This window comes from Amia ocellicauda, chromosome 2 (genome assembly GCF_036373705.1).
Source record: "Amia ocellicauda isolate fAmiCal2 chromosome 2, fAmiCal2.hap1, whole genome shotgun sequence".
Lineage (NCBI taxonomy): Eukaryota > Metazoa > Chordata > Actinopteri > Amiiformes > Amiidae > Amia > Amia ocellicauda.
The window spans coordinates 48,888,328-48,899,285 of NC_089851.1; the positions used below are offsets into that span (position 1 = coordinate 48,888,328).

Consider the following 10,958-nt stretch of genomic DNA (forward strand, 5'->3'; position numbering starts at 1 on the left):
ACCTTGAACTCGTGATTCATCAGACCAGGCCACCTTCTTCCATTGCTCCTTGGTCCAGTTCTGATGCTCACGTGCCCATTGTAGGCGCTCTCGGCAGTGGACAGGGGTCAGCATGGGCACCCTGACTGGTCTGCGGCTACGCAGCCCCATACGCAACAAACTGCGATGCACTGTGTGTTCTGACACCTTTCTATCAGAACCAGCATTAACCTTTTCATCAATTTGAGCTACAGTAGCTTGTCTGTTGGATCGGACCACACTGGCCAGCCTTCACTCCCCAGGTGCATTAGTGAGCCTTGGCCGCCCATGACCCTGTCGCCGGTTCACTGCTTTTCCTTCCTTGGACCACTTTTGATAGGTACTGACCTCTGCAGACCAGGAACACCCCACAAGAGCTGCAGTTTTGGAGATGCTCTGACCCAGTCATCTAGCCATCACAATTTGGCCCTTGTCAAAGTCGCTCAGATCCTTACGTTTGCCCATTTTTCCTGCTTCTAACACATCAACTTTTAGGACAAAATGTTCACTTGCTGCCTAATATATCCCACCCACTGACAGGTGCCATGATAACAAGATTATCAGTGTTATTCACTTCAAGCAAAACAGAAGAAAAGATTGAAACAGGAGAAATAAATAAATTTGTTTTTTTTATGCAAGCCAAACTATTTTATTAAGGAGAAAGATGCTGTTTTCAAACTGAAAGACAGGTTGAAAGTATCACTTAAATTGTAAGGCGTCAGATATCCAAGCAGTCCATCCTGGCATAATAGCATTTCGTTTTCAGTTAATGATGGAAGTCTCAGTCTCTTCTACAACAAACAAAAAAACAAGACTCTTAATAGGCTGTATGATGCATAAAGAATAATCAGTGACTGCCTACACCGTGATTAACTGCAAATCATTACATACAGGTTGTATATTTATTATGTATTAAAAGTTTCTACTTATAACATTTAATTTCTAATGTATTAACATTAATATTTGTATTTTGTTCTGCCTGCCTGGAAAATATATCAAGCAGCTCTGATCTTTGGAGACTGTACTATCTTCTGTTTTTAATTCTGCCCGGACTAATGAAAACTACTTTACAAAACTCATAGTACTATGATCAGTTATTTTATTAATTCTTGAGTAGAGAGGGTTTTGACATATCTCCTACTTGAAATTCTTCTGGTAAAGTGATGTGCAATAAATACATAAAAACCTACCTGTTCGGATTTCTTTCTTCTGAATGCCAGATTCGGATACTAAAGAAAGAACACACAATAGATTAGATTTTATGTCATGAATAGGTCTTCTAGTCCCATGTTTGTATCACAAACAAAATAATAAATTAAACTAAATGTAGTTCAGACTTCCTTTCCATTTAAAACAAGATTGATTTTCTTTTTTAAATGATTAAGCAGTTGATTCTGATATGCTTCATTATTTTTGGTTAGAAAGAAGTACCACTTTGCACTCCAGTGATATGACAGCAGGATAACAGAGAGTGTGCAGGTTTGTTGCAACAAAAGGCACTGCTTTCAAGTGGATAACCTTTTTAAGTGAATGTTGAAATGTTAAATAAATTGACAGATGCAATTACATATGAGCCCAAAGTGGGATACATATGTAGGAGGAATTACTAGCACCCTGGTTCAAGCTGGATAAAGATCAAGACTGTGCCAAATTTTTTGTGTTCGTTTTTTTGCCACAAGAAGTCACCCCATTATTAGATGCAGAGCAATGTAATCTTATATCTACCAAATACTTCACTTCAGCATGTGCTTCTTTTATCCAGTTGTATCATACTACGTTTTAATGTCAAGAGTTGTCAGTAATAAGTGACCCTTAATTGCTATGCTCATGATTATATTTTTATTGTTCAGGGATGTGCAAGTCATAACTCTGCATTACCCACTCTAGATTACTGTCCTGTTGCTTATGACTTGCCTTGCTGAATTTTAATTTTCCTTTTTCTTGTGGTTTGGGGAGTGCTGGGGAGTGCTACAGTGGTGTGGGGCGTCGCACCCTGTGAGAGGGAAAACTGCCATAAGTGACGTCCCACCCACTGCACACTTTTCCGCCAGACACTGCCCTTCACATCTGAAGATCCACTTCCCTTATTGGTATGGGAGAAATTAATGACATTTGAAAGATAGTTGGCAAATCCAATAACCAGCAAAGAAAAAAAAAATAGTTTGGTCCTTGAACATAGAAAAATGTATTAATCAAGTGTTCCATAGATACTGGAGAGGAAATTACTAAGCCCATGGGACAGATGTTATGATAATGATAGTCTTTTATTTTTAATCATATAATAGTGAGTGTCATCAATGTGAAGACATTTTAATTGTGGTTTCTTTACAGGCAACAGCATAAGGACAATAGAAAAAAAATACCTCATGGTGGTTTTACCATAGTTACAAATTATCACTGAATTCTGCAGATAATTTATTGATATCAAAGTAACGGCCAAGGACTGCAAAGATAAAAATGGACTTGAACAGAAGAGAATACAGTGCTTTCTTAAATTAAATGTTATGTAGTCATGATTCATTAAATTCAGTTAAATGAGTTTGCAATGCTGTGCCACTTTTTTTAAACAAGTAATTATCTTAAAACATATCTGGTAAATTTAAGTGGCATCAGTAGGTAGTTTATTCAGTTACTGAAACAACACCATAAATAATACATAAATGATAAATAAGTGATAACTGGAGTGCAAAACGGGATGTCTCATTAATTGCATCTTCATTAATCTGAGCTCAAATTACAATAAGTGCAAAACAAGAACTTAAAAAGACATCACTATGTGATGGAGCATGTTCAGTGTCTGTAACTTGCTTACCTGTAAAACTGTATGACTCTGAGAAAGACCCTCCCTCTGGTAATCTAAAAGATAAATTGTGAAAAGGGGAGTCAGACATTAAGAACACATTTAAAGGGTTAAAGGACAGGGTGTGGAGTGCATTGGTCTAAAAGTAAAATTACAGGCAATAGAGTAACAGTGGTTATAAAGCCTTGCAATCACCCCAAGGGTGCTTCCAATTTTAACTCGCCATGATATTAAGCATGTAATTGTCAGTGGAGAAAATTATTTGGCATGCTCACAGTTCAAACACATAAAAGCAATCACTTATTTTAAAATTGTACTTTCATGCAGATAACAATGGTAACTCATTCCTTTGGATTTCTGGTTATAAGGATACAAAATTATTAAAATATGTATGTGTGTGTGTGTGTTTGTGAATGTAACTTTGCCTCCACTCTACTCCACTTCCCTTTCACCTCTGGCCCCTAAGTGGTGAAACGACCTTCCTATTGAACTCAAGACAGCAGAGTCCCTGACCACTTTCCGGCGATTACTCAAGACACACCTATTCAGACTGTATCTATAATTTAGTTGTTTATTTCCCTGTGTGGCTCAGCTCTCCTGTAAAATTGCACTTATATAAAGTTTTCGCCATACTTCTTGCTTTTGCATTGCTAGCACTCGTGTTGTTTATTTTGATTTACCAAGTGCATCTTCTACTTAGCTCTTAACTATGACTTCACACCATGTCTGCACTTAGCAATTAGACACTTAGACAATTTTTCTAGACACTTGTGTGAAACTTGTAATTGCATTATGCTTTGAACTGCACTGTATTATTCCACTTTGTATTGCTCTTATATTTTGTGGATAAGGGCATCTGATAATAAATACATAATAATAATAATAATAATAATAGTAATAATAATAATAATAATAATAATAATATAGGCCACCTGGTAACTGGATGGCGTTCTGAAGAAAGGAATATATTGGAAAACTCACTTGAAGTCATCTCCCTCAAGCAACTTCCTGTAGGTGGCTATCTCCACGTCTAGAGCCAACTTCACATCCAGCAGCTCCTGGTACGCCAGAATCTGTTTGTGAAGGTCTCCCTTTGCAACCTCTATGGCTGACTCCAGGCTGGATATTTGAGCTTGGTATTCTGCTACCCCAACACTGGACTGTGCATGTGCTTCTGCTAGACTCTGTTCAAGTGAGAAATTCTACAAAATGGGACGGAAAAACATATTACTGTTATTGAGGGTTGTTGTGGAAGACGATTTGGTATGATGCCTGTATGTAGAACTATACCTATTAACCTCAAAGTAATTCAATTAAAACATGTTCACGGTGCAGAACTGGACTGTGAAAACAATTCACAGTGCAGTAATGAAATGTCATCCACCAGTGGTGTAATTTCTTTTCAGAAATGGTAGCAGTACTGCCAAGTTGTTGTGCAGTGGGGTGGCTAATGCTGAGTTGTTGAGCCTGGGGTGGTTGTTGTCAAGTTGTTGAGGTTGAGGGGGTTTGGGTGATGTGCAGAGTTGGGGTGGGGGAGGTTTCACCCGTACCCCCATAGGCGTAGGTTACATATGCGTAGACACATCACCCCCAATGTTCAGAGAACATTAAATTGTCCCCCGCCCCAGTAATGTATGGCTTCATAGGTGAAAGAGATGCATCCCCCCCAATTCTGAAACGACACCTATGCTCCTGTGTGTGTCATCCACATACAAAAGGAAAACACATTTAAAGCAGAACACAGTAGAACACATCAGAGGGTGGCAGTTGTTTGAATGAGGTAACTAATATTCTTACTAGCCTGACACTTGGAGAGAAAAAAAAGGAATAAGAAACTGGTATCTTGTGTGTTTTCTTCAGTGCACAGAAGCTGAACTGAAGGGAAACTACAGCAAACCTCTACCTAGAAATTCTATGGTAGTTGACAGTCTGAGCAGGACATCTTGCAAACATTTTGTTATCTATCATTTTTAAATTATGGTTAAAATTTTTTATTTTACAAATATTTTACTGATATTCTTCTGGGAATCAAATACAATACAGTTTCATGCGTGTTTGCATGGTAAAGGAGTTTCAGTTTAAATCAAAAGAGACCGCATCCTTTATAGCAGCATGGTATTTCCTGTAAACTGTGATTTCTTTTCACTTTGATATTCATCAGTTGGGCAACTACGAAAAACATTGCATAAGAACATTTTTAACATAATCAGTGAGGCTTCCTCGATCACTTGTTGAAAATCAAATGTTCTTCATGTGGAAACTGTAAAGGTGAGTTTCATCTTCCTGGTAAAAAATTACATTCACCTGAAAATAAATTATTCACATGTTCAATGTATTAACTGCCATTGTTTTTTCAGTTTGATTGATATTTTTTGTATTCACTAAATTGTTAGAATAGTAAGCAAACACGTCAACAAGTATATTAGGAGGACGAACCTCAACTGTTTGAAAAAGGGAAGTGTGGATATATAATAGAACAAACAAACAAATCACATTGGAAATTCAGTTGAATCATTCTCTTTTGTTTCCTTTTTTAGTCACAATGCATACACATGTTCATACCATCCAATCCAAACATTTCAGTTAGAGTGTCATGAGCTCTAAGGCACTAACTTGATGACATTAACAGATTTCTTGTTTCAGCATTCTTCCCATCATTATAACTTTGTAATCCTGCTTCCACTTTATTATTTTTGTGAGACCAATGGGAATTTCCAGACAACTCTCCAAAATTCCCTTTCAGAGAAATGGAAATCTTCCCTAATGACTGACGTAAAGACCTTTATAGACTTTTCACATACACAGTCTCACTGCATGATTCTAGGGGGTTTCCATTTTGATTTGTTAAAAAAATATATATATATGTTAGAAACTGATCAAAAGCACTGATAGTTACATCCATTAATTTATGTATCTGAAGCAGGGTTTTTGTGAACAAAAAGGCACCCATGATAACAAAGGAGACTACTACCACCACCCCCTTAATTATTCAGAAGAGTGTTGCAGTGGATCAATTAAATTGGTTACAATATGATAAATATTTAAAATCAGTTAAATATGTTAATACTCAGTTATTCTTCATAATTTCTGGTATTCATAAGTCTAAGATGCTTTTACATGGGTCTCGTGGAGGAGAAAAAGTTAGTATTATAGACATGAGACATCCCAAAATTCAGCCATTGATGGTAAGACTTTAGGCCTCAACCTGTGCTTTGAGCAGAGGCTTTTATGTGGAAGGAGGAAAAGAGAATTGAGAGAACTTTGCACTTACTGTGGAGATTAGACCTTGTAATTCTAAGTTCAAAGCCTGCAGCTCTTTGCGTGATGAAGAGATCTCGTTCCTTGTTGAGGAAATGGCTTCAGTGTTCTTAACAGTTGCGGTCTGAATTTCATCCATCTATACATAGTCCAAAATAACAAAAATAAAAAAACAAGGAAAAGTTTTACTTTTTTTTTTAGCAATTAATTGTATCAGAATAGAATAACCAATTTTCTGAAATAGTTATTGTGCCCCAGAAATCTGGTAAATCATCAACTTTCACTTCTGCAGCTGTCTTTGCATGTTTAGTAATTTTTTTGTTACATTACATTTTGCAGCTTTTGAGAATTCCTATAGAATATTGTTTGATAGCATTTAAATGTACACAAGTTTTCACACCAATACATACAATCTGTTTATAACTCAATTAGTATATAAATACTAATCACTAAGTACATACTGCAACCACAACAGCATGTGGCTGTAAAACCTGGCCGTAGTCTGTAACCCTATCCCTATCCAACCCTAGTTGTTATACATGTGATTAACAGCAGAAGTGTAAATTAATGTGGTATTCATATATCAATTCATTAATTGGTGCACATTATTGTAAAGTGTAAGCAAAAAATATGTTATAGATACTACTACTAATAATGATAGTAATAATACATCTGTCTTTCTGAAACTTGCTTTCTCTCTGCTTTAGTCATTATTCTTCAGGCATCTGAATTTATGTAAATGTAACATTACATAGGCCTTGCAACTACATTGTACATCACAGGGATAACTTCAACTATTGTGCCCCCTAGTGGATATATGTCTAAATAGTTAGTTATATCATGAAAGGACTAGATTTGACCTTGCATGCAGAAATGTTTACTTGCCAATGCTTAAAAAAAAAAAAAAAAAAAAAAAACTTTTCACACACAGCATATATTTAAAACCATAACCTGATTTGTAGGGTCCACTGAAACTCAGAAGATGACTGAATGCAGTCACACATTTTCTGTATTTTTATTAATCCTAATTGTAGTGTTCACAACTGACTCATATTAACAGATGGCTGAAAAGCAGTTAATTTAATTAATTTAAATACAGAAATATTTACTTAACTTTTCTGGGAGTACATAAATAATTGCGTAGGTGAAGATAATACTTTAAAAGTCAAATCCTGCCAACGGTATTGTGAAAATTGTGCATGTGGAGCAATGACACACAAATGTGACTGATGTTGCTATATTGCCCTTAAACATTAAAAAGATTCATGTAGCTGTATAATGTCTGTTCAGACTGTATTTAATCAATATTAATTGAATGTATGTGATGATGCTTTGAATTTATGTAAATTTCAATTTGTAATGTTTTATGCCTTGTACTGAACTATATTTTTGCACTTTGTATTGTGCTTATATTTTGTAAGTCGCCCTGGATAAGGGCGTCTGCCAATAAATAAATAATAATAATAATATAGGCTCTCTCCATTAATAATGTACTTACATAGAGATTAGACTTAAACCCTTCCTTGTCTCTTAATTAAATAAATGCATATAGATGCATTGGATAGAAACATGTTCACTGTTTAGACTCTGTTAAGATCCAGGGTCTCTGCTAAAATACTGTTTTCTTCTTTTTTTTTTGTGAAAGACATCTACTAAATGACTGCAAATGGTCCCATTTGTGTGATTACCAAATGTCATTGTTCTATGGTGGTTTTAACTATGTAGTTATTTGAATAGCCTAACTGACTTTAAAAGCAAGCTCTGTATACATTTGAGTTCCCTAATGTTGTCAGCAGAATACAAATACAACCAGAAAATAATAATACACTAGTACATTGACAATGAAGAATACAAAATGTTATTTCCTCCTTTTATACAGCAGTATTTTATAGCAGTTTCTGTAAATCTGTATTCATACAATCATGATCCTCCCTAATGCTTTGGAGTGGGTTGCAATATTGTTAACTGTACAATTTGATTTTACAGGTGCTTCTGTGAAAGAAAGAGGAAGGACAAGGACCAGCATTACTACTGAGATTAGAAATTGTCTTGTTAACCCTGCTGACACTGCAGTCCAAAACTGTTCAACAAATGCAACAACAAAAGTCCCGCACCTAAATTAGGGTTAAAGTTTATTTGTTAGGTTGTGATGACTGGTGCTATAGTATGGTAGGCTGACACCTAATCCTTCCTACCTTGAGTTTGTAGTAAGCCTCTGCCTCCTCCTTGTGCTGCTGGACTGATTTATCATACTCCGCTCTCATCTGGTTCAGTGCCTTTGAAATGTCAAAGGACTTCATTGTGTCCACCTCGATCATGGAGACAGATGTTTCGGAGGTGGTGGTTCCCAGTTTACTTTGCAGGCTTGCCAGCTCCTTAAATATGAAAAAAAACAAGAATAGTCTCAGAAATTGGTCAAGTGGAAAGTGATCATTTTTGTAATAAAATAAAAATAAAAGAAACTAAATATATATCAAATGTGTTTGAATCGAAGATTCATCATTTGTTTAGAAACAGTAATAGCAATTGAAGATAAAACATAATAATAGTATCTGTGAAGTGGCAGGCTGACGTTTTATTTTAGGGTCAATCTATATAATTTATTTGAAAGGAGGTTGACCAGATTATTTGAAAATGAATCAGCTTACCTATTTTTTGTGTGGCATGTTACAATAAAACACAAAACAATTGTTTGAGAAATATCACATTGACAGTAAATGTATAGCTATCAGGGTGTGTTTTAACAGGATGCTATTGCTTGAAGCGAATACACCCTCCTTACACCTGGGCTGCTTACTTTGCGCTTATTTTTCTTGTATTAACCAGTCCTTGACCTGAATTTCATTATGCTGGCATTAGTATTTTACCTCTTCGTGAGTCTTGGTGAGAAAGTCAAGCTCGTTGTTAAGGCTTTGGTATTTTGCATCTAGTTCAATGCGAAGTTCAGAAGCAGTTTCTATATCCTGGCAAAATAAGGAACAGATAGATGATAAAACATGACTTTTGATATGATAAACATGATATTTTTCATTTCCATATACTTTATACACATAAACAAAAGCATTTCAAATATTATGTGTACATTTACATTTATAAATCTGTTTATATTGCAGTATGTATGTATGTATGTATGTATGTATGTATCTATATATCTATCTGTCTTTATCTCTCTACCTTTTTCATAGCTGCAACGTCGGCCTCCAATTGAAATTTCACACCCAGCTCAAAATCATACCTGAAATGAGAAAGTTGCAATCACATTTAACCAACAAACATATAAATAAATAAAATGCATACACACCAAAAAACAAACAAACTAAATAATTGTGTTTTAGGGATTAGGGGTTTGCATTCAATTACTTATCTTCCAAGTGAAAGACAAATGGCTGGTTCTTCTTATAATTTTCCTTTTCTTTAAGCATATTCTTTTCTGTGAATTCTCACACAATTCGGGTATATTATCAGACTAATTACCACATATGTGCAACTCAAAGTTTCCATACATTTTTATATACTACTTTTCACCATCAAAGTAATTATTTTGGTAACACCAGCATCCTTCTTGCATATAGCTGTTTGCACAAAACTAAGCATTTTTCAAGTGTATGGATGTATCTCGGGACAAAACTAGTTTTAAAATACAAGCACATACTTAGCTTTCAGTTCATGAGCTGCACCCCGAATGTTGTCCAATTCAATCTCATATTTGATGGTGTCCAAGGTGAGGTTCTCCATGGTGGTACGATACTCTTTCAACTGAACCTCACAGTCAACGGTGGAAGTACTGTCTGGTGCCATGGAAGCCCCTCCTGTAAGCTGACTGAGCTGGGCCTCCAGATTGGCATTCTCTTGCTGCAGTATGCGTACTTTATCCATGTACAGGGAGAAGCGATCATTGAGGCTAGACAAGGTATGCTTCTCTGCAGCCCTGGTTAAAAACCGGGGTGAGATGCTGCCAGCAGATGAGCCAGCAGCCAGTGCAGAGCCTACGCTTAGCCCCCCAGCAGCAATGGTACGGCCCATTGTGAAAGCAGGACTGACCATAAGGCCGCCACCAGACCCCATGCCAAAACCAGAAGCTCCCATTCCCAGTGCACCCCCATATCCCAGACCACCTCCACCCAGTGATGATCCACCACCAAGCCCAAAGCCCCCTGCTCCCAGCCCAGCAGCACCTGCTCCCATGCCAACTCCCCCCATCCGTAAACTACCCAAACCTCCACCAAGGCTAAGACGGGACATGCCAGAGCTTAAACCCAGTCCACCAGCACTTAAACCAAGTCCACCAGAACTCAAACCCAGTCCACCAGCACTGCCCAGACCACTCATACCACCCAGCCCACCTCTAACACCCAAACTCCTATTGGAGGACTGGAAAGAGACTCTGGAAGATGACATTATGATGGTTGAGTTTCAGACAGATTTAGTCTAATACAGGGAACACTAAGCTACTGCCAGGAGCATGACCAAGTAGGTCTGCCACAGTTCCTATTTTTATAGGTTTATTCAGGATGGGCAGGGCATGGGCTTGTTGGTTGGCTAAGTTCCAGATTCCTGCAGGCAAGTCCCTCCCTCCCAAGTTTGCATTCCACATCTTAGCGTCTGTCCTTTGGCTATGCAATTGAGCTTTGCTGAGAGATCAATCTGTCAATCACTCAAGGTAGCTTCAGATTAAGATGTTTTCGGGTTATATACTGTATGAGAATATATACAAATAAAGAATGCAGAATTTAGAATATACATAATAATATATACTAAAATGCCAATAGGGATATACTCTCATGTTTAGTGCTTACTCTATAATGGTCTATACTGACCATTTAATAAGTATTAAATACAGTGTATTCTCTTGAGGTGTTATAAATAATATGAACAAATCTAT

General features: G+C 36.8%; 1 protein-coding gene across 1 annotated transcript; it reads right to left on the reverse strand.

The window, feature by feature from the left end:
- Positions 1-634: 634 nt before the first annotated feature.
- LOC136711242 (thread biopolymer filament subunit gamma) lies at positions 635-10,548 on the reverse strand. Its single transcript, XM_066687356.1, has 9 exons — positions 9,729-10,548; positions 9,251-9,311; positions 8,944-9,039; positions 8,272-8,451; positions 6,090-6,215; positions 3,800-4,020; positions 2,831-2,874; positions 1,209-1,247; positions 635-809 (listed from the first exon to the last, which is right to left on the reverse strand). Exons 1-9 carry the CDS (start codon positions 10,472-10,474, stop codon positions 781-783), a joined length of 1,542 nt encoding a protein of 513 aa, XP_066543453.1. The 5' UTR covers positions 10,475-10,548; the 3' UTR covers positions 635-780.
- Positions 10,549-10,958: the final 410 nt, after the last annotated feature.

Bases quoted from the DNA above. Each gene is read 5' to 3' on its own strand.
- LOC136711242 (XM_066687356.1), bottom strand. From the start codon at position 10,474: ATGTCATCTTCCAGAGTCTCTTTCCAGTCCTCCAATAGGAGTTTGGGT. The intron at 8,452-8,943 runs GTAAAATACTAA...TTCATATTTAAG, and splicing joins TCACCAAGACTCACGAAGAG to GAGCTGGCAAGCCTGCAAAG. The intron at 2,875-3,799 runs GTGAGTTTTCCA...TTTATCTTTTAG, and splicing joins CTTGAGGGAGATGACTTCAA to ATTACCAGAGGGAGGGTCTT.